The 24361-nt window shown below is 44.7% G+C and overlaps 1 protein-coding gene and 1 non-coding gene across 2 annotated transcripts; one reads left to right on the top strand and one right to left on the bottom strand.

Annotated features, from left to right (window-relative positions):
• Positions 1-448: 448 nt before the first annotated feature.
• On the top strand, positions 449-22821 carry LOC114811240 (complement factor H-related protein 1-like). Its single transcript, XM_029063459.1, has 10 exons — positions 449-723; positions 3070-3243; positions 8951-9139; positions 11251-11442; positions 13934-14134; positions 16152-16340; positions 17465-17647; positions 20272-20463; positions 21222-21461; positions 22430-22821. Coding segments are annotated over exons 1-10 (1617 nt in total). The 5' UTR covers positions 449-668; the 3' UTR covers positions 22432-22821.
• On the bottom strand, positions 6426-6563 carry LOC114811406. The gene has a single exon (XR_003759110.1). It is a non-coding gene; the product is annotated as a small nucleolar RNA SNORA7 (small nucleolar RNA).
• Positions 22822-24361: the final 1540 nt, after the last annotated feature.

The raw sequence follows: 24361 nt of genomic DNA, 5'->3' as shown, positions 1-24361 counted from the left end.
AGCTCTGCCTTCTTGGAGTTTACAATTTAGCAGAGGAGACGGATACTAGAATAAATAGTTACTACCGGAAACAAGGAGTAAGTCATTTACTTCTTCGTACCTCTGTTTCCTCGTGATGAAACAGTTGATAATTTGGAGACGCCAGAGTTGACTTCAAATACAAATCCTAGGAATTATTTCCCAAGTACTTGACACTTTCAGTACAAACTGAGGGTTGACATTCATCTTGCCACTGGAGCGAGTGAGACTAAATTCTCCAGGGGGCAGGGAGGGACCTGGGGTGGGTGGCTGCGGTTTGGGAAAGGGATGGAATCATGTGAGTGAGAGAAAGGGCGGAGCAAGGGGAGGCGGTGTCATTTTAGGAGAGTAATCCAACCCCTTGGCTTTGAGGTTGATAGAGTTAGAATGCCCAGGCAACCTCACAAGTCAACAAGGTTGTCATGCAAATTACAACTCTGTGGCAACACTCTCGAAAAATACCATTTGGAGCATTCCATTGCTGATCTCTGCTGCCTTAAGAAATCGAGCAAAAGCTTTGACGGTGTTGGAGTGAGGTCCAACTCCTGGCTCGGAAAGGAATTCTTTTGCAAAAGTAAATAGACGGGAGAGCTGAGGTGGAAATAGAACTATTAAATATCCTGGTTCACCTTTGCTTGTCCAATAGAGAGATGAGACGTTTTCTGTTTTCACTCCTGTGGTGTTTCTCTGGCTTTGCAGGAAAAGGTAAGAATACATTTTTCGGGGCTGTTAATCTGTTTGAATGGGGTGACGGCTGAGAATAGATCACCGTAGATGATCCAACTAACTTCAGTTTATTTTTAAATTTCACAATTGATTTTTGCTCTCAAACAGTTAATGAGAATGTGCCTCCCTGAGTACCCTCTGCTAGATTTAGGGAGAAGAAAGTTTGAGGTAAATAGCTGCCCGGGATCCATGGACCACCTTTTTTAGTCTTTCTTTCCTCTCACACGCACACTTGGTAAGCCGGTCTTGTATTCCAGTCCTCCCGATTGCATTACGCCGCCACCTCCGTCTCCGTCAGACTAGAACTTTACTGCAATCGTGAGGGCCCCTGTGGGACTCAGTGCCTGTGTGAAATCCCCGCAAAACACAGTTGGAAGAAGATGCAAAATTTGGAAGGAGGCATGAGCTTGGTGATAAGACCCTGCATCTCCGGCTCAAACCTGCGTTTTTATTCTCCGCGCGCCGGTTTTCTCGCCAAACATGCTCAGACTTTCCAGAGAGATCGTTTTTAAGTCTACCATCATCAGGCAGAGGGGTGGTGCTTTTCGGCCTCGTCTGGCATTAGGTTGGGTTGGCAGGACGGAGCCCTTGGCCTGCCAGGGAGGAGGTGGTGGCAGAAGGGGTGGCTCGGCCACCCCGTCGTCGCTAGCTGAGCTGGATTCGTTCACTCATTCGATCATATTTATTGAGCGCTTACTGTGTGCAGAGCACCGGATCTGCTAGGCTGGGGAGAAGGGACTTCCGGACAGCCAGAAATGCCTCCTGCTGTTGTGAGGGTTCTATTCCACATCTAAAAAGGCCAGATTTGGTGGGAGCAGGACACTGGGTTTATTTCTTGGCCACCCTAATTCACAGTTGCCTGTAATTCATTCAATAGTATTTATTGAGCGCTTACTATGTGCAGAGCACTGTACTAAGCGCTTGGAATGTACAAATCGGTAACAGAGACAGTCCCTGCCCTGTGACGGGCTTACAGTCTATGAACTGTGTTACTTCTTGAGGGCTTAGTGCAGAACACTGAACTAAGAGCTTGAGAGAGTACAGTCTCAAGTACACGGGAAGCAGCGTGGCTCGGTGGAAAGAGCCTGGGCTTCGGAGTCAGAGGTCATGGGTTCGACTCCCGGCTCTGCCACTTGTCAGCTGTGTGACCGTGGGCAAGTCACTTCACTTCTCTGTGCCTCAATTACCTCATCCGTAAAATGTGGATTAACTGTGAGCCTCACGTGGGACGACCTGATTACCCTGTATCTCCCCCAGCGCTTAGAACAGTGCTCGGCACGTAGTAAGCGCTTAACAAATACCAACGTTATTATTACAGTCTAACAGTGAACAGACACATACCCTGCCCACAGCAGCTACCTGGGTGAGTGAGTGAGTGACTGTGAACCCGTCAAACGGCAGGGACTGTTTCTATCTGTTGCCGACTTGTTCATTCCAAGCGCTTAGTACAGTGCTCTGCACATAGTAAGCGCTCAATAAATACTACTGAATGAATGAATGAGGCATAAGAACTGGAATCGAGCAGTAGAAGCTAGGGGAAACAGAACTCCCCCATTTTTCTCTCTGTCTGTCTCTCTGCCTCAGTGTGCCTCTCTAAGTTCAACCTTTCCCACACAACTTTTTCCCCTTTCCTTTTTCTCCTCTCACTGTTCCACCCCTTTACAGTTCTATCTTAGAGCATCCAACACCCAAGATGACAAGGTGAGCCCATTCCAACCCCAAACTTGTTGCTTTTGTAGTTCTGGGACCTATTTGATAGAATAAATGTACTTTACAGTACTCTAGAGAAGCAGCAGGGCTTAGTGGAAAGAGCCTGGGCTTGGGACTCAGAGGTCATGAGTTCGAATCCCAGCTCTGCCACTTGTCAGCTGTGTGACTGTGGGCAAGTCACTTAACCTCTCTGTGCCTCAGTTCCCTCATCTGTAAAATGGGGATTAACTGTGAGCCTCAAGTGCGACAACCTGATGACCCTGTATCTCCCCCAGCACTTAGAACAGTGCTCTGCACATAGTAAGCGCTTAACAAATAGGTCATGGGTTCTAACCCCGGCTCCGCCACTTGTCTGCTGTGTGTCTTTAGACAAGCCACTTCACTCTTTTGTGCCTCGGTTACCCCATCTGTAAAATGGGGATTGAGACTGTGAGCCCCATGTGGGGCAGGCACTGTGTCGAACCCGATTTGCTGGTATTCATCCCAGCACTTAGAACAGTGTCTGGCACCAAGTAGCGCTAAACGAATACCACAATTATTATTATTCGTGGTAGTAATAAATTGGATTTGAAATTTTTAATGGAACTCAATAACAGCAGAATGTTTTTTTTTAAGGCGTTTCAGAATGTGTGGATCCACCTGAGATAGACTTTGGAGAGATCATAAGTGATTCGGAGCACAAATATGGCGATAAAGTGCAATATGGATGTGACCTGGCCTATACCTTGTCTGGTTCAGAGTGGATTACCTGCACTGGAAGCAAGTGGACACCACCCCCAAAATGCTTAGGTAAAATGACATTTTTTTCATGGACTGCAACTCCCAGGTTTTGATCCCATTAATTCATTCGATCTTATTTATTGAGCATTTACTCTGGGCAGTGCACTGTACTAAGTAATGATATTTCATTCATTCATTCAATAGTATTTATTGAGTGCTTACTATGTGCAGAGCACTGTACTAGGCGCTTGGAATGTACAATTCAGCAACAGATAGAGACAATCCCTGCCCAACAACGGGCTCACAGTCTAATCGGGGAAGACAGATGGACAAAAACAATAATAGTAAATAGAATCAAGGGGATGTACATCTCATTAAAACAGTAGCAATAAATAGAATCAAGGGGATGGACACCTCATTAAAACAATAGCAATAAATAGAATCAAGGGGATGCACATCTCATTAAAACAGTAGCAATAAATAGAATCCAGGGGATGTACACCTCATTAAAACAATAGCAATAAATATTGGTATTTGTTAAGCACTTACTATATGCCAAGCACTGTTCTAAGCACTGGGGTGGATCCAGGGTAATCAGGTTGTCCCACATAAAACTCACACTTTTAATCCCATTTTACAGATGAGGGAACTGAGGCACAGAGAAGTTAAGTGACTTGCCTAAGGTCACACAGCAGACGAGTGTCGGAGCTGGGATTAGAACCCATGTCCTCTGACTCCCAAGCCTGGGCTCTTTCCATTAAGCCACACTGCATCTCTGTGTTAAGTGCTTGGGAGAGTAGAGTAGAACAATAAACAGACACATTCTCTGATAATAAAATACACAGAGAATTCCATATTAAATCTCAGATGTCAGAGTGCAAACTAAAAGTGACTTAGTGCTGGGGGAAAATGATTGTTGAGTTGGTAGAAACTCAGAGAGTGGAAACTTTATTGTTTAGGGGGATGTGTCGATTGGGCCCTACTTAGCGCAGTGATAATAACAACTATGGTATTTGTTAAGCGCTTACTCTGTTCCAGGCACTGTACTAAGCGCTGGGGTGGGTGCAAGCAAATCACGTTGGACACAGTACTTGTACCCTCTGGGGCTCACAGCCTCAATTCCCATTTTACAGATGAGGGAACTGAGGTCCAGAGACAGGAAAGTGACTTGATCAAAGTGACAAGCACAGGAAATGGCAGAGGCCACATTAAAGGTTGATTTTCTCGTGAATAAAGGGAGGAAGGGGTGTATTAGAGAGCAAGAGACTGACTCAAAATGGACTCTTCTCTCCCCCTTCAGTAGTTCCCGCCCATCCCGCCCCTCTTGATGCGGTCATTTGGGACCTTCTGGGAGGCGACTGTCTTTCAGCCAACAGGGAGAAATGCTCCACCCCTGGGCAGAGCTGAGCTCTCTTCCAGGTTCAGCTGGGGAAGGGTTTGTTTATGGTATTTTTAAGGGCTTGCTACACGCCAGGGACTGTACTAAGCGCTGGGATATATACAATCTACTCAAGGTGGATCCAGTCCCAGCCCCACTTGGGACTCGAAGTCTTAATCCCTGTTTATAGATGAGCTAAATGAGGCATAGAGAAGTGAAGTGACTTACCCAAGGTCACACAGCAGACAGATGGCAGAGCCAGGATTAGAACCCAGGTCCTCTAACTCCCAGGTCTGCACTCTTCCCACTGGGCCACGGTGCGTCTCTCTAGGTCACATTACTTCTCAGCGTGGCTAGAAGGGTGTGGTAGGCCTGCGTCCTGTTCCTGAAATCCAGTCAGGATGATCGGCATGACCTAATTCATTTCTCTCAAACCGAGACATACTTGGGGTAAAAGGGGAATTTGTTTGGGAGCAGAATCCGTGAGTCTAAACAGACTTTATCCATGTTCCTGCCAAGCAGGGTCTCAGTTTGTGCCTGGTAGAACCACAGGGCATGATAATCAGTCCTCCAGTTAAGCTGGCCACCTAAGCCTCCAAGAACTCTAAGAGGAGCAGCGAGGCCTAGTGGAAGGAGCACGGGCCTGGGATTTGGAGGTTCTGGGTTCTAATCCTTCCTCTGAGAGTTGCCTTCCTCAAGTCACTTAACTTCTCCGTGCCTCAGGTTCCTCATCCGTAAAATAGCGTTTCAGTGCCTGGTGGAAAGAGCACGGGCCTGGGGTTTGGAGGTTCTGGGTTCTAATCCTTGCTCTGAGAGTTGCCTTCCTCAAGCCACTGAAATTCTCTGTGCCTCAGGTTCCTCATCCATAAAATGGGGATTCAGTGCCTAGTGGAAAGAGCACGGGCCTGGAGTTAGGAGGTTCTGGGTTCTAATCCTTGCTCTGAGAGTTGCCTTCCTCAAGTCACTGAAATTCTCTGTGCCTCAGGTTCCTCATCCGTAAAATGGGGATTCAGTGCCTGGTGGAAAGAGCACGGGTCTGGGGTTCGCAGGTTCTGGGTTGTAATCTTTGCTCTGAGAGTTGCCTTCCTCAAGTCATTTAACTTCTCCGTGCCTCAGGTTCCTCATCTGTAAAATGGGGATTCAGTGCCTGGTGGAAAGAGCACGGGCCTGGGGTTCGGAGGTTCTGGGTTCTAATCTTTTTTCTGAGAGTTGCCTTCCTCAAGTCACTTAACTTCTCCGTGCCTCAGGTTCCTCATCCGTAAAATGGGGATTCAGTGCCTGGTGGAAAGAGCACGGGCCTGGGGTTCGGAGGTCTGGGTTCTAATCCTTGCTCTGAGTTGCCTTCCTCAAGTCACTTAACTTCTCCGTGCCTCAGGTTCCTCATCTGTAAAATGGGGATTCAGTGCCTAGTGGAAAGAGCACGGGCCTGGGAGTCAGAGGGCCAGGGTTCTCATCCCTGCTCCGCCACATGCCTGCTGTGTGACCTTGGCAAGTCACGTAACTTCTCAGGGCCTCGGCTACCTCATCTGTAAAATGGGGGTTAAGACCGTGAGACCCCTGTGGAACAGGTTCTGTGTCCAACCTGATTACCTCGTCTCTACCCCAGTGCTTAGAATGGTGCTTGGCACATAGTAAGCGCTTAACAAGTCTTGTCTTATGCTGTCGAGTCGTTTCCGACCCTTAGCAACTCCATGGACGCATCTCTCCCAGAAATGCCCCACTTCCATCTGCAATTGTTCTGGTAATGGATCCATAGACTTTTCTTGGTAAAAATCCGTAAGCGGTTTACCGTTGCCTCCTTCCGCGCAGTCAACTTGAGTCTCCGCCCTCGATTCTCTCCCATGCTGTTGCTGCCCAGCACAGGTGAGTTTTGACTTACAGCAGTTGGCCTTCCACTCGCTAGCCACTGGCCAAGCTAGGAATGGAATGCGTAGGCCTCTGCCTGACTCTCCCTCCCATAGCCGAGACTGGTAAAGTATTGGAAACTCACCAGGTCCGATCCTGAGAAGTGAAATTTGATCCAGTGTGGCAGAAAAACTTCCCTGGATTTTAGCAAGGTAGTTTGTCGTGTCTCAGCGTATTCCATACTGTCTGGGTAGGTGAATGGGTCACCACTACGACAGCCCTAATTGCCAAGCGGGCAACCCGGGGGAGACAGGCTGGAGAGGCTGGGGTGGATCTCTTTTAGGGGCACCACCCCTCTGGTTACTTGGAAGAACAGCCACAGATCAATCAGTCGATCAGTGTATTTATTGAGCTTCCCCTTTTCCCTCTGCTCCCTCTGCTCCCTCTCTGCCCCCCCTTCACCTCCCCTCAGCTAAGCCCTCTTTTCCCTCCTTTCCCTCTGCTCTCCCCCACTCCCTTCTCCTCCCCTCAGCACTGTGCTCGTCCGCTCAACTGTATGTATCTTCATTACCCTATTTATTGTGTTAATGAGATGTACATCACCTTGATTCTATTTATTGCTATTGTTTTTGTCCGTCTGTCTCCCCCGATTGGACCGTGACCCCGTCAAAGGGCAGGGACTCTCTCTATCTGTTGCCGATTTGTACATTCCAAGTGCTTAGTCCAGTGCTCTGCACATAGTAAGCACTCAATAAATACTATTGAATGAATTGAGTGCCGACTGTGTGCAGAGCACTGGACTAAGCACTTGGGAGAGTGCAGTACAACAAACCGAGTTGGTAGACATGTTCCCTGCCCACCCCCAGCTAACAGTCAAGAGGACGAGAAGACCTGAGGGCCGGTTTCCGGGGCCACCCCCACTTTCCTGCAGAAATGGGACTTCTGGCTTTTGGGGACATGTTTCTATAAAGAGGTTGAGAGGCTTGGGAATTTCTTTTCCAGCTCCAGGAACCCCTACCTAAATTATCTGTAGCATTAAGTTTAAAGTATTTAAATGTCTTTGTCTCCCTGTAGACTGTTAGCTTCTTGTGGGCAGTGATCACGTCTACCAACTCGGTTGTATGGTGCTTTCCCCAGCTCTCTGTACATATCAGTGAGCTCTCCAGAAATGCCACTGATTTCTTTAAAAATGTTTATTGTTAAGAGCTTACTATGTGCCAGGGACTGTTCTAAGTGCTGGGTTAGATACAAGCAAATCAGGATGGGCACAGTCCCTGCCCCAAATAAGGCTCACAGTCTTAATCCCCATTTTAGAGCTGAGGTAGCTGAGTTATAGGGACGTGAATTGATTTGCCTAAGGTCACGCGGCAGACAAGTGGTGGAGCTGGGATTAGAACCCAAGTTTGATTGATTGATTGATCGATTCTAATAGTTGTCTTGTGGGCAGGGAGCATGTCTACCAACTCTTTTCAATCAGTGACATTTACTGTGTGCAGAACACTATACTAAGTGCTTAGGTGAGTACAACAGAATTATTCATTCAATAGTATTTATTGTGCGCTTACTATGTGCAGAGCACTGTAGTAAGCGCTTGGAATGTACAATTCGGCAACAGATAGAGACAGTCCTTGTTCATTGACGGGCTCACAGGCTAATCGGGGGAGACAGACGAAGAAAAACAAGGCAACTTAATCACAATAAATAGAATCAAGGGGGTGTACACCTCATTAACAAAATAAATAGGGTAATAAAATGAGCAGATGTGTTCCCTGTCTACGGTGTACTCTCCCAAAGACTTACCACAGTGCTCTGAACATTATAAGGGCTCAATAAATAGGATTGGTTGATTGATTTCAGTTCATCTATTTATTTGTGTTTCTGACTCAGGAAAGAAACAAGTCAGTCCACAAAACTGATGGAATACACACTGGATGAAGGGTGCTGTGACTCTCCTGAATGTGGAGATTCACAAAGGAATACCTGCTCCATCAGTTGCTTGCTTTGTGACCTTGGGCAAGTCACTTAACTTCTCTGGGCTTCAGTTTCCTCACCTGAAAAATAGGGATTAAGTACCTGTTCCCCTTCCTACATAAACTGTGAGCCCTGTGTTAGGACAGGGACTGTGTCCAATCTAATTATCTTGTATCTACCCCTGTGCTTAATACAGTGCCTGGCACATAGTAAGGACTTAACACCTATAAATCGATCAATCCTGTTTATTGAGTGATTGCTATGTGCAGGGCGCTGTACTAAACCCTTGGGGGAGGATAATATAACAATATAACAGACATATTCCTCGCCCACAACGAGTTTACAGCCTAGAGGAGGAGACAGACATTAACATAAATAGATATGTACATAAGTGCTGAGGGGCTGGGGTGGGCAGTGAATATATTTTTCAAAAGTGAATTTAAAAAAAAAGAGAAAAAAGCAAGACATGGACTGGCTGGGAATTTGGAGTTGCAAGGTAGAAGCAATATGATTTGGCTTATGCTTTCTAATTTCTGCATTTTTCATTTTAAATTGATCTGTAAGAATGCTCTTTTTCTCTAGCCCCTTGTAGAATCACAAAGCAGGAGCTGGATGAGAGAAAACTACTTTTGTCCAATAACCGAAGTCGCACTGTATCAGTTCCTCACGGTGAAAGCCTGAAATTCAGATGCAAGCAAACATATACAATAAAACAGCCTTTGATCGGGATGTGTGTTGATGGACACATGGATTTCCCATTATGTATCCTCGGTAAGTAGTTTTTCAATCAATCAATCAACTATTGCGCACTTAAGGTGTGAGAGCGCTTAGGAGAGTACGATACAACAGAGCTGAAAGACACATTCCCTGCCCACTAGAAGCTTACAAACTAGGGAAGAGCTCACTTCAGATCTCAAATGATTTTCGTTTTTCATTTGCAAAAGAGAGATCCCAAAATGCAAGAGACTAGAGGAAGAAAGCAGTAAAGGAAATAAGGAAAACTTTCAAGGCAGTAAAATCTTTGAAGATTGACATTATTGGATTAGAGGAGAGTAGCCTGTGATGAAGCTGGAAGCCAGGGGTGGCATGTAATAATAATAATAATAGTAATGTAATAATAGTAATAGTAATTCATTAAGCACTTACTATGTGACAGACACTGTACTAAGCACTAGGGTAGATACAAGGCAATCAGGTTGGACATAGTCCCTGTCCCACATTGGACTCTCAGGCTTAATCCCCATTTTGCAGATGAGATACCTGAGGTACAGAGAAGTGAAGTGACTTGCTCAAGGTCACACAGACGACGCATGACAGAGCTGGGATTAAAACCCAGGTTCTTCTGACTCCCAGGCCTGGGCTCTATCCACTAGGCCATGCTGCTTCTAGATACAGTCATTCCCATGACTCTAGCAGTGACTCCCTTTGTGAAAGTGGTGGACAGATTTTACTGTTGCCGAACTGTATATTCCAAGCGCTTAGTACAGTGCTCTGCACATAGTAAGCACTCAATAAATGCTATTGAATGAATGAACTTATTAGCCAGTAAAGCTGCCTCCTTGTTTTAAGAAATAGTCTTGTTGTTCAACGTAGAGTTTGCCAAGGCGACGGACACAGACTGCAATATAGATATATTTTACTATGGCTCGTCAACTTTGGAAACACTTTCCATACCTCCTCCCCCTCTCAGTGAGTTTCATGGATACTTGGTGTCTCCTATGGACCAGATGTCGTCTAAAATCATGTCCCCCCCCCGGCTCTGGAAATTGCTGAAATAAACTCTCATTTGGGATCAGGGGAGGAGGGTAGGGGAAGCCAACATTATTCATGCATAAAAATTAGATCTTAACCACATATTTCAGAATCTCCGGCCTGAGGGACTGGTGGAAAAAGGATACCCCCATCCCTGGTGCTGTTGCAGGCTTTGGGAGGTTCTAAGTGAGCAAGGATGCCCACAAGAATTCCACTGCTAAAAGAAACTCAGGTTTCTGGCACATCAGATTCCATGGGCCGGGTTAAGAGCACCATGGGAAGCTTTGGGAAAAGCCACTTCTTTTTTCCCATATTTGATTCTAGCATCTAGATAAAATGTCATAACTCATTCATTTTGTTTGATTTTATTTAGCAAGAGGAGAGCACTGTGGTCCTGCTCCTGGTATTCTAAATGGAGACATTCTTTCTTTAAATGAAGAGGTGTTCCCTGCTGGGGCCTTTGTAGAGTACAGATGCCAAAAGTCGTATACTTTGGATGGTGGAAACAGGTCTTTCTGTTCTGACGGACAATGGACGGCAGCGCCCAAGTGTTTAAGGAAACTAATTTATCTGGGAAGCAATTCTGTCGAGCACCGGTGTGGTAGTCTCACAACAGGGATTTAAGTCCCCTCCAAGAAGCTCCTGCCATGGTGAGGAAGAGGCCTCCATGAGCATTTTTGCCTCTTCCCACCTGTACGCTCACTCTCTGGTTCTGCACGTGCTTTCTCCACCTCAGTGCTTTTTTTGGACCACCATTGGCCAGTGGGGTCACTAGAATTGGTGGGAAGGAAGGAAGCAGTGGAGGAAAAGAGGAAGAAGGAGATTCGAGTGGGCAGAAGACAATTACTGTGGGTTTCCTTGTTGACCCTCGACAACTCATGGTCTATGCAGATCACTCGCAAGGTTAGTTAGAAGGTACTCAAGAAGATTGAGTTGTGGTTTAGAGATGAAAGACGGTGGGAAATTTTTCTCTATCCTTTTTTCTGGTAAGGCTGTGTTGGAATGAAGAATCTTTCTTTCAAAAATTGATCCTTAAATTCAGATTTCCTTAAACCAACAGAGACTTTTATAACTGTAACCTGTGCCTCTCTAGAAGGATAAAATGAGTAAACATTGAATTCTGCTTTCAGGACCCTGTTTTTTCACAGAAGAAGACTTGGCAACCAGGAACATGGTGATGGCAACTGGGTCACGTGTACCTCAATACATACAAGTTGGTGCCTCCTTTGAAATCATGTGTAAATCAGGATATATTCTTGAATCCGAATGGAATTTTGTGGTACAATGCAAAAAAGACCAAACTGTTTATCCTAAATGCATCGGTAGGTACTTCCTTTGTCTTTCAGGTAGGCGGGCGCTGGTAAACAGCTCCTATACTAATTTGGGAATCGTGGCAGAGGGGCTGGGGGGTGAGCCGGCTTGAGGCCAGCTGAGGGATTCTCGATTTGCTAAACTTCGTTTGATCATTCTGTGGATGTCCGCGGAAGCCCTTCTTTGATCGGTCTCCACCCTGTTGAAGAGGTTGATTTTGGGCTCTCTCACAGGGGTCTCTTCTGATTGGTTCTTGGAGAGGGATGATGATGATGATAATTATAATAGTACTTGATGAGTGCTGAGCACTCTTCTAAGCACTGGAGTAGGTAACAAGTTAATCAGGTTGGACACAGTCCCTGTCCCTTGAGGCTCACAATCAGTCAGTCAAACGTATTTATTGAGCACTTACTCTGTTCAGAGCATTGTAATAAGCTCTTGGCAGAGTACAATATAACAATATAACAGACACAGTCCCTGCCCACAATGAGCTTAGTGTCTACAAGCTTAGAGTCTACACTCTAAGTAGGAGGGAGCAGGATTGAGTCCCCATTTGACATGAGGGAACTAAGGCCCAGAGATGTTAAGTGACTTGCCCAAGGTTACACAGCAGACACGTGGCAGTGCCAAAGTTAGAACCCAGGTCCTCTGACTCCGAGGCCCATGCGCTTTCCACTAGGCCATGATGCTGTCCCTTTCCCTTTTCCATCCCAAATACCCATAAACCTGCACTCTCTGGCCTCCTCCCGCTCACCCCACCACGAGTGAGTATAGAGGAAACAGTGGGAGTCGCTAAAGCTTCAGCTGTGTCAGCCAGTCCTTGCAGCATCCAAAGTTCATGATTCAGTCTGGTCTCAGTTTCAGGAAAGATCTGGCTGTGTAGCCTGTAGCCAAATCAGGGATGATTTGAGCCACTCTTATAGTCCCAGCCCAGCCTGGATTTGCTGTGTGACTGTGGACAAGATACTTGATCTGTCTCTACCCCAGTTTTTCTACATGTACGATGAGGTCACTAGTTGCCCCTTCCTCGCTCACACGTTCATTAAATTGTGGTATTCATTCAGCACTTCCTATGTGACGATCACTGGACTAATCCGTGGGATAGATACAATACAATCAGAATGGACCGAGTCTCACATGGGGCTCACAGTCTAAGTGGGAAGAAGAGCAGGAAATGAATCCCTATTTTACAGGTGACAAAATAGAGTTACAGAGAAGTTAGGTGGCTTGCCCAAGATCACACAGCAGACGAGTGGTGGAGCCAGGGTTTGAAACCGTGTCCTCTGAATCCCATTTCTGTGCTGTTTTCAATACACCTTTTGCTTCTCTAACATGCATCTCACATTTTATAAAGATGTACACTCCTCCTCTAGATTATATGTTCCTTCTGGGTAGGGAATGTGTCAAACAACTCTGTTGTACTCCCCAAGCGCTTAGTACAGTGTTCTGTATTCAGTAAATGGTCAAAAATACCATTGATTGATCAACAAGAATATTTTTTGAGCAGTGAACTAAGTGAACTAAGTTCTTGTGAGAGAACACCCTGTTCTTGAGTCATTATATACCTAATAATAATAATAATAATGTTGGTATTTGTTAAGCGCTTACTATGTGCCGAGCACTGTTCTAAGCGCTGGGGTAGACACAAGGGAATCAGGTTGTCCCACGTGGGGCTCACAGTCTTAATCCCCATTTTACAGATGAGGGAACTGAGGCACAGAGAAGTTAAGTGACTTACCCACAGTCACACAGCCGACAAGTGGCAGAGCTGGGATTCGAACTCATGAGCCCTGACTCCAAAGCCCGTGCTCTTTCCACTGAGCCATGCTGCTTCAGACCTAAGACATGATTCTAGATGGTAGCATTTGCAATCTATTGATCTATTCATCAATCTCCCCAAAATATCCCCCTTACCTTCATCTTTTGATTCATTCATTCAATGGTATTTATTGAACGCTTACTGTGTGCAGAGCACTTTACTAAGCGCTTGGAAAGTACAATATGGCAAGATAGAGACAATCCCTTCCCAACAACGGGCTCACAGTCTAGAAGGGGAGAGACTGACAACAAAACAAAACAAGTAGACAGGCATCAATAGCATCAAAATAAATAGAATATTTCTTTTTTATTCTCTAGGTTTATAATGATTATGGTATTTGTTAAGTGCTTTGTATGTGCCAGGTATTGTACTAAGCCCTTGGGTGAATAAAAAGAAATCGAGTTGGACACAGTCCCTGCTTTATGTGGAGCTCACAGTCTCAATCCCCATTTTACAGATGAGGTAACCTAGGCACAGATAAGTGAAGTGACTTGCCCAAGGTCATAGAGCAGACCAGTGGAGGATCTGGGATTAGAACCCATGACCTTCTGACTCCCAGGCCCAAGCTCTATCCACTATCCCATGCTGCTTCTCAGTCTATGCAATCTGTATAACTTTCTAGTCATTTGTTAAAACTCTTTTGGATTTTGAATTCTTTTGCATTCTTAATTTTATTTTTACAGAACTTTGCGTATTATCAGATGCCAAAATGGAGGAAAACAACATACAATTATTCTGGGCCACTTCCATCAGGCATGTGTTTAGTCATTTAGCTGTTCTTGATTTCGTATGTAGAAGCGGCTATACGGCAGATCCTAATTCGTCGCCTTTCCAAGTCCGGTGTTTAAAAGGAAAAATGCAATATCCCAAATGTGCTACTTCAGGTAAGTGTCCTTAGGAGAGTCTGGGGCTTTGGTGGTTTATCGGGAAAGCTCCCCTTGCCCACCCTCCATACCCATGCTCCCTTTCCCTCTGCCCCTCCTCCCCTCCCCATTCCCCTACTCCTTCCCTCGGCTCTACCCCCTTCCCCTCTCCACAGCACTTGTGTATATTTGTATATATTATATATTGCTCTATTTTATTAATGATGTGTATATATCTATTTTTGATGGTATTGATGCCTGATTACTTGTTTTGTTTTGCTGTCGGTCTCCCCGTTTCAGACTTTGAGCCCATTGTTGGGCAGGGATTGTCTCTATCTGTTGCCGAATTGTACATTCCAAGCGCTTAGCACAGTGGTCTGCACACAGTAAGAGCTCAGTAAATATGACTGAATGAATACGCTCTCCATCCCCATGCTCCAAGTGGAAAAGGCTTCCATTCTTGCCCCTGGATCCTCACCACTGTTAGCGAATACGTTAATCAATGGTATTTATTAAGCACTTACTGGGAGTGAAGCTTGAGAGTACAATAAAGTAGGTGTTGTTTCTGCCCTCAAGAAGCTTATGATCTCCAATACCTTCCAAGATAGACTAATCGACTGAGCAGAATTTGAGACTAATCTTAAGCACCGTTTGGAAGTGGCAGTCAAGGCCAAGGGTTGGTTCTACCCAGCCACATCTGGAAGCAGAATTTTATGTTTGTAATGTCTGGGATCTGACTAGTAAGGGCCACTGCTTTTCAAGCTGTGACGTACATAATGTTGGGGACATTTTTAAAGCATAAAATGACACATGGCCACCTGTCGTGTGAAGAGAGCCATCTTTCTATGGATAATTCCACCTGAGGGCAATCACTACTGGACATATCCTCTTGACATAAGGGCTGAGAAGGAAGCTGGGAAACAGCTGAAGGGAAACTCCGGTGTGTGGTAACATGGCAGGTGGCATTGGTCACTTGAGACATGGACCCATTACTCCCTGTCCTGCCCTACGTCCTCTCAACTGTGTCTTTTGGCTGGTGGAATGTGGAGGAGGCCAGCGTTCCCCCAAAACAGGTGTGACACACACACATCACCTGTTGCGTTCCGTGCCAAAGGGACTTTGTCTGAACAGAGTTGCAGTTTCATGCACAAACTCACCTCAGTAGCCTGGTCCACCCAGACTAGCAAAGCCGTTTTATCAATCAATGGCATTTACTGAGCGCTTACTCTGTGCAGAGCCCAGGACTAAGCACTAAGAAGAGTGCAGTATAACAGTGTTGGTAGACACATTCCCTGCCGACAGTGAGCTCACAGTCTAGAGGGGGAGACGGATATGAATATAAATCATTTATGGGTATTTACACAAGTGTGGTGGGGTGAAAGGGCACAGTTCCAAGATGTATAGATGATGCAGAAAGGAGAGGAGTAGGGGAAGAGAGGACTTAACCGGGGAAGGCCTCTTAGAGGATCTGTGACCTTAGGTTTTGAAGAGTGTTAGTCCGGCGTATAGGGAGGAGGAGGGAATTCAAGGCCAGAGAGAGGAAAAGGGTTGGTGGTGGGAAAGATTAGATTTGCTAATCTATTTATTCATTTATATTAATGTCTGTCTCCCCATCTGGACTGTGAGCTTATTGTGGGCAGGGAATGTATCTATTTACTGTTATATTACACTCTTTCAAGTGCTTAGTACAGTGCTCTGCACACCATAAATGTGACTGAAGGAATGAATGTAGGCACAGTGAACACGCAGACTCTAGAAGAGTGAAGTATGCAGACTGGGTTGTAGTAGTAGATCAGTGCGTGGCTTAGTGGAAAGAGCACGGGCTTGGGAGTCAGAGGACATGGGTTCTAATCCCAGCTCCGCCACTTGTCTGCTGGGTGACCTCAGGCAAGCCACTTGACTTCTCTGTGCCTCGGTTATCTCATCGGTAAAATGGGGATCAAGACTGAGAGTTGGAACACAGTGCTTAGAACAGTTGCTTTATCATTTCTAAATTTATCATTTTGAATCGATGTGTAAGAATGAACTTTTTCTCCAGTCTCATGTCGAATCACAGAGCGAGACCTGAATGTTGGAAGACTACTTTTAACCAATAACCAAAGTCTCCCTCTAGCAATTCCTCATGGTGGAAACCTGGAATTCAGATGCGAACAGAACTACACCCTTATACAGCCTTCAGTCAGAAAGTGCGTTAATGGAACCATGGACTTCCCCTTATGTGTCTTCAGTAAGTGTGATTTTTCATTTTCTCTTTCAAGAGAGTCAAGGGGGACTTTGAAGTTTGGTATTACTGGGTTAGTTGGGATTTCTCCTTAACTACTGACAAGAAGTGGCTGAGAATAGAAACTGAGCTGTCATATTCCCTCTCCGGAGCCACCTTCTGATGTTCCCAAACCCCAAGTGTTTCCTCTGGGGACAAAAGTCAGAGCAGGAGTTCGTGGGATGACATTAGAGACAGTGGCGGCACATGGACACAGTCAGTCCCATGGCTCGAGCAGTTCCTTCCTGTGTGCAAAGAGAAGAGAGATTTTACTTCTTAGCAAGCAAGAACTACCTCCTCGCTTTTAGAAACATTCTTACCGATTAACAGGGTCGTTGACACACTGAACTGCACATCCTGTGCTTTGCGGTGCCTCCTCGTTATTGAAATTGTTTCCATATTGGCCGTCGCCCTGCAAAATGTGTAAACACTTGGTGTCCTGCAAGGATTGGCTCTCATCTTAAAGAGTAGGTGTTGTCTGTTGTTTGTGGATTGCTTGAAACAAACTTTCAATTGGAAAAAGGCAAACATCTATCATGCTTGAAAGTGAGATATTCTCCACATCATCATCATCATCAGTGGTATTTACTGAGTGCACTTACTGTGTGCAGAGCACTGTGCTAAGCACTTGGGAGAGTATAATACAACAATCAATCATATCTATTGAGCACTCGTGTGCAGAGCACTGTACTAAACGCTTGGGAGAGAACACTATAACTGAATTGATAGACACGTTCCCTTCTAATAAGTTCACAGTCTAAAGACAAGCTTACAGTCGAGAGGTGAGAGTTGGTAGACACATTCCCCTACCCACAACGAGCTTATACATTTTTCACAGTCTGGTCTGTGGGAATGGTGGAAGAGGATTCCCTTTGCCTTACTGAGGGCTTTGGAAAATCCTAAATGGGCAAAAATACCCAGAAGAATTCTATTATTGAAAGAAACTCTTCCAGGCTCATGGATTTAAGTGAGTTAAAAGTGCCCTATTCCTCGGGAAACTTTAGGAAAGCCATTTCTTTTTTACTGAGTTTGATTCTACTAGCATCTAGGTAAAATGTCATAACACATTAATCTTCTTTGCTCTTATTTAGCAAGTGGAAAGAATTGTAGTACTGCTCCCGGAATTCCAAATGGAGATATTGTTTCTTTAAATAAAGCGGCGTACCCAGCTGGAGCCTTTGTAGAGTACAGATGCCAAAATTTATATACGCTGGATGGTCTAAACAAGTCTTTCTGTTCTGATGGACGATGGACAGCTGCACCCAAGTGTTTAAGTAAGAAAACTAATTTATCTGGGAAGGAATTCTGTCGAGCACCGGTGTGGTAGTCTCACAAGATGGACATTAAATCCCCTCCAGAAGCTCCTGATTTAGTGGGATCTATGAAGGAAGATGTCTCTATGAGCATTTTTGCCTTTTCCCACCTGCACACTCACACTTTAGTTCTGCACATGCTCTCTCCATCTCAAGTACATTTTTAGGGCCCCTCGCCGCTTCCATCTCCGATATGGCACCAAATTTTTCAGGGAGTTGTCAGGAGGGGAAATCCGGAGCCGAAAGAGATAGTAGGGGAAAAGCATCTGCTTTTTCTTATTTTTTTCTCATTTTTCATATTTTCATGTGGGCAGATTATCTCAGAGTGGAGCAAAGTGTGTGGGCTGGGTTGTAGTAGGAAATCAGAGAGGTCAAGTAAGGAGGGGGGAAGGTGATTGAGTGCTTTAAAGCTAATGGTAAAGAGTTTCTGTTTAATGGTAATGAGGTGCTTGGGCAACCACTGGAGGTTCTTGTGGAGTGGGGAAACGTGAACTGAATGTTTTTGTAGAAAAATGATCCAGGCAGCAGCGTGAAGTGTGGACTGGAGTGGGGAGAGACAGGAGGCAGGGAGGTCGGCAAGGAGGCTGATGCAGTAATCAAGGCGGGATAGGATAGGATGAGAAGCAGTGTGGCTCAGTGGAAAGAGCACGGGCTTTGGAGTCAGAGGTCATGAGTTCGAATCTCAGCTCTGCCACTTGTCAGCTGTGTGACTGTGGGCAAGTCGCTTAACTTCTCTGTGCCTCAGTTACCTCATCTGTAAAATGGGGATTAAGACTGTGAGCCCCACGTGGGACAATCTGATTCCCCTGTGTCTACCCCAGCGCTTAGAACAGTGCTCTGCACATAGTAAGCACTTAACAAATACCAACATTATTATTATTATAAGTGCTTGAATTAACATGATAACAGGTGGAATGGAGAGGAAAGGGTAGATTTTAGTGATGTTGTGAATACTGAACTGATAGGATTTGGTGACGGATTGAATGAGAGATGAGTCAAGGATAATGCCAAGGTTATGAGCTTGTCAGATGGGGAGGATGGTGGTGCTGCCTATAGTGATAGGAAGTTTGAGAGTTTGAGGTGTTGGCTACAGAGAAGGAGAGAGATCAGGGCTGGAGATGAAGATTGGGGAATAATCTGCATAAAGATGGTAGTTGAAGCCATGGGAGAGAAATATGGTCTAGTGGACAGAGCACGGGCCTGGGAGTCAGAAGGGCATGGGTTCTAATCCTGGTGTCCGCTGTGTGACACCAGGTCACTTCACTTCTCTGTGCCTCAGTGCCCTCATCTGTAAAATGGGGATTAAGACTGTGAGTCCCATGGGGGACAGGGACTGTGTCCAACCCAATTATCTTGTATCTACCCCCAGCACGTACAACAGTGTCTACAACATAGTGAGCACTAAACAAATACCATAGATATTATTATTAGACTAGTTGTCCTAGGGAGTGGGTGTAGATGGAGAAGAAAAGGGGAACCAGAATTTAACCTTGAGGGATTCTAACAGTTAGGGAGTGGAAGGCAGAGGAAGAGCCAATGAAAGAAACCGAAAATATAATGTACTCTCCCAAGCATTTAGTACAGTGCTATGCACACAGTAAGCACTCAATAAATACGATTGATTGATTGACTGATAGAGCAAATGGCCAAAGAGATAGGAGGAGAACCAGGAGAGATCAATGTCGATAATGTTTCCAGGAGAAAGGGGATGGTTGCCAGTTTTGAACGAAGCTGAGAGATTGAAGAGGATTAGGATGGAGTAGAGGCCTTTGGATTTGGCAAGGAGGACGTCACTCGTAACCTTTAAGAGGGCAGTTTCTGTGGAGTGAAGGGGGTGGAAACCAGATTGGAAGGGTTCAAGGAAAGAATTGGAGGAGAGGAAGTAGAGACAGTGGGTGTAAACAACTAGTTCAAAGAGTTTGGAGAGGAAAGGTAGGAGGGAGATGGGGCTATAACTGGAAGGAGTTGTGGAGTCAAGGAAAGGATTTTTTTAGGATGGGGATACATGAGCAGGTATGAAAGCAGTGAGGATTCCCATCTTTGGAGAATGAACAGTTGAACATGGTGATCAGGGAGGGGAAAAGAGAGGGGGAACGCGTTTTGATAAGGAGCTAAGGGATGGGGTCAGAGGCCTAGGCAGAGGTCGTGGATTTTAGGAAAAGCGGGGAGATCTTTCTTGGACTATGAGCGCTATGCCCCACAAAGGGAGCTCAGTCTAAGAAAGAGTTATTGTCTAGAAATGAAAGGTAACAGGAAGCTGTGGGCTCTGGCCTTCTAACAAGGCTGTATAAAGTTGGAAAGAAGTATCTTTCAAGAATAAGTCAAAGATTCCTAAGTTTAACCTTCTTTAAACTGCAATGCAAACTTCCATAGCATGTAGCATGCCACCCTAAAACCATAAAATAATTAAACATTGATTTCCATTTTCAGGGCCGTGTTGCTGTTTTTTAACACAGGAAAGCTTGCATCCTTAGACAAAGATCCTTAAATTCAGACTTCCTAAGACTACAGTACAGACTTTCATAACACGTAACCTGTACCACCCGAGAAGGATAAAACAATTAAACACCGGATTCTGTTTTCAGGGCCTTGTTTCTTCACGGAGGAACTCTTGGCAAAATGGAACATGACAGTAGCAACTGGGTCACGTGTACCTCGATACATAAAAATTGGTGCCTCCTTCAGAATCAAATGTAACTCAGGTTACGTACTTGAATCCCACTCTAATGATATGATACAGTGCAAAAGGGACCAGATTATTTATCCTAAGTGCACAGGTATGTGTTTCATTTGTCCAACTAGTCTTTCACATAGGTGGGTGCCGGAAGGCTACTAACGGGAAGAATGTTGGGTGGATAGCAGAAAGCCCTGTGTCTGTGCCCCGCGTTTCTCATCGATTACATCCATAATGAGACAGTGTAGGAGAAGAAGCATGGCCTTGGGAATCAGGGAACCTGATCTCAAATCTGAGCTCTGCCACTTGCCTGCCGTGTGACCTCGGGCAAACCATTTAACTCCTCTGTGCCTTCCGTTTCCTTATCTGTAAAATTGGGATAAAATCCCTCTTCTCCCTCCCCCTTAGGCTGTGACCCCCATGGGGGACCGAGACTGTATCCCACCCCCTTATCTTTGATCTACCAGGTGCTTAGTACAGTGCTTGTCAAATAGTAAGTGTTTAACAAATACCGCCACTTATTGTTACTCCTATTGAAGGAGCAGAAGAACTTGGTGATAAAGTCAGTAAAAACCTTGAGTTGCCAAGAACAGAGGAAATTGAAGGCATATTTCTCAATTGAACTGTCAATGCAAGTTTAGCATTTCTTTCATTAGATGATTTGATTTAGAGTTTTCATTTCTACAAGGCTAACTTTTCTGAAAACATCAGCTAAAGCAAAAAGTAATTTTCTACATGATTTGCCTTAGATTTTCTCTTTTAGAAACATTCAAGCCTTATAACTGCCTCAGTTAACTCTGAACAGTGTGGTGGCTATATTTGGGATGAAATATCTAATGGGAAATCCAATTTTTTTTCCAGAGAAATGTGTGCTCAATTCAACAAAAATGGAGATGAATAATTTACAGAGGTCACAGACATTTTTCCAGAATGTAAGGAGGCCATTGAGATTTTTCCAGAAGTTACTTCCCATTTATTTAGTTAATTCAAATTTTTTTGAATTTGAATGTAAAAGAGGCTATACGAAAGACCCTGTATCTTCTCCGTTCAAAGTGAGATGCTTGGATGGAACAATAGAATACCCCAAGTGCATTGCATTATGTGAGTATCCCTGGGCTGTACAAAATTATGGTGAATTAATCTTTATGGGGGTATTTCTGAATTTGTTGTCTGAAGTTGTACTGGGCGAAATGTGGACAGGAACTCTCTTTTCTGTGGCTGTCTACAGGGGTGATCGTCTAGGGATGACTTTGCCGAGAAAGACCAAGCCCCAACAGGGCTCTGATGCCTAGCAATAAAAGATCTCTTGTCTATCAACTCTTTTATATTATACTCTCCCAATCAATCAGTGAGCATTTACTATGTGCAGAACAATGCATTAAGCACTTGGGAGAGTTCAGTACAGTAGAATTAGCAGACAAGCTCCCTGCCCATAACAGGCATACAGTCTAGAGGAGGAGACTGATATTAATATGAATAAATAATTTATAACATATAATTTAAAGGTAAAATATGTAAGTACTGGGGGCTGGAGTGAATAACAAATATATCCCAAACTCTTAGTACAGTGTTCTGTACACAATAAGATCTCAATAAATACGATTGATTGATTCGGTTTTTGTGGAGAGTGAAAAAGCACGAGGCGGGGCCCATCACACATGTCCATCCATTTAAGTTAGCCCAAATATGGGTGGGATTTTGGTGGTGACCTCCCCTTTCACTGACTTTCTGCCCATGCTCACACTACCCAAGGACCAAAAGGGGCAGGCCAAAAGGGGTAAGTTAAAGGATCTTTGATCCCAAAGAATTCCGGGATAGATCCCCCTCAAAATTTGAGATGCTTCAGTTCACTCTTTTACAATTATATAGCCTTCCTCTTGTATGAGCTGTGGATGAAAATTGCTTTCTTACACCTTAAATCTCCCTCCACTACTAACACAGATCCAATTTAAGACTAATATTGTTGCTCAATTTTGTACTATCTTTTGGGATATATTTATAATGAAGTGAAATCTCTAAAGTGTAGTGACTGATGGGGTGCTAATTAAATTACCTTCTTGCTTTTGCAGAGTTACGCACAACGACTCCAGAAAAATATGAAGAAAAATATACAGTTGACATAATCTTCTCATAGTAAGCGCTTAACAAATACCACGGTTAAAAAAAGAAAATGCTTTCCAGGCCTGTAACCGATTTGGATTTGAATGTAAAAGTAGTTAGACGAATGTTTCAGGTGTTCTATTCATCAGTAGAATTTACTGAGCACCTACTGCGTGCCAAGCTCTGTACTAAGCACTTGGGAACGATTTGAGGTTGAGGAGCTTACAATCCAGTGGGGTGATAGATGTTAAAAAATAATTTATAAATTGGAGCCACAAAGAGACTGAAAATTTAGTTGTATGAATAGATGATATGGAGGAAAGTGCTGTGACATTTTCGTAAGTGCTGAGGTGATGGAAAAGTGTTGAGTGCTCATTGGTATGCTATGATCTAAGGAGAATACAAGTTTCTTGGAGAAGGTGGGATTTCAGAAGGACTTTAAAGTTGGGGACAATTCAATTCCATTAAAGGAGGGGAGGATTTGAAGTTCAAGGCAGGAGAGTAAGAAGAAGAGATCTGAGATGGGAGAGTCAGGCAAAAGGCATAGTGAGGAGATGAGCTTGCAAGGAACTAGCAGAGCAAGGTGATGGAGCGTCTTAAAGTTAACGGTCAGGAAATTCTGCTTGATGGGGAGAGAAATGGGGAACCAGGGAAGGTTTTGAGGTGTGTGCTGATCTAAATCAGCAAAGTGAAGTTTGGACTGGATCAGAGATTTATTAATCAATCCATCAAACATATTTACTGAGTGCTTACTGTGTGCAGAGAACTGTACTATGTGCTTGGGAGAGTACAATGTAACAGAGTTCGTAGACACATTCCCTGTCTACAATGAGCTTACAGTCTGGAGGGGGAGACAGACATGAATATCAATAAATTACAGGTATATACATAAGTGCTGTAAAAGAGAGGTAGGAAAACCAAGGAAGAGGCTGATCCAGAAATCTAGCTGGGCTAGTAACAGCCCTGTACTAGGGTGGAGGCAGAAAGGGAGTCGGCAGAACCAGAAAGATTGTGGAGGAAAAAATGACAAACTGGCTATGCAAGCTGAAGGGGAGGCAAGAATCAAGGATAATAACAGAATCGTGGGCTTCGGAGCCAGGGAAGTGGGTGGTGCCGAATGTAATGGGCAAGTTAAGTGGAGGGACGGATTTGGGAGGGAAGTTGAGGAGTTACTCTTCAGATGGAATGTATTTAAGGGGGCGGCAGGATCTCCACTTGGAAATGTCCCAAAGACAAGAAGAAATGCAGGATTGCAGAGGAGATGGAAAGTGGGGCTTGAAAAGGTGGACTGGGGAAATATCTTCCCAGAGGTGGTTGCTGAATCATGTCAGCAGATGAGCTTCTCGAGGGGTCAGACGTAAAGGAAGAGGATTAGCGGTAGCCCTCTACTTAAAATACTTCACTTTCTGACCCTCCAGCACTTAGGTTTCTAAATTGATTCCCTGTTTCGTCATTCCGAGTCGGTTTAGACTTTTTACCGTCACCTCTCTTGCATCACTAGATTCAGTTGGAATTCTTAAAACGGCATCCTTTTCGGGATCCAGCTTGAGTACCATTGAGATACATGCCCATGCCTCCCCTAGCCTAAAAAAACCCTCCCTTGACCCCTTAGTTTTTGCCCCATCTCCCTCCTACCATCCTTCTCCAAATTCTTTGAGACAGTTGTCTACTTTTGCCGTCTCCATTTCCTCTCCTCCAACTCTCTTTTTGATCCACTCCAATCTGACTTCCACCCTCTTCACTCCCCACAAACTACACTCTCTAAGGTCACCAATGACCTACTTGCCGAATTCAGTGGTCACTACTCCATCCTAATTCTCCTTGAACGCTCAGCTACCTTTGACACTATGGACCACTCCCTTCTAATCTTGGTTTAACCGACATTGTCCGCACCTGGCTTT

This window comes from Ornithorhynchus anatinus, chromosome 4 (assembly GCF_004115215.2).
Source record: "Ornithorhynchus anatinus isolate Pmale09 chromosome 4, mOrnAna1.pri.v4, whole genome shotgun sequence".
Lineage (NCBI taxonomy): Eukaryota > Metazoa > Chordata > Mammalia > Monotremata > Ornithorhynchidae > Ornithorhynchus > Ornithorhynchus anatinus.
This window is presented reverse-complemented; position numbering and strand designations above follow the sequence as displayed.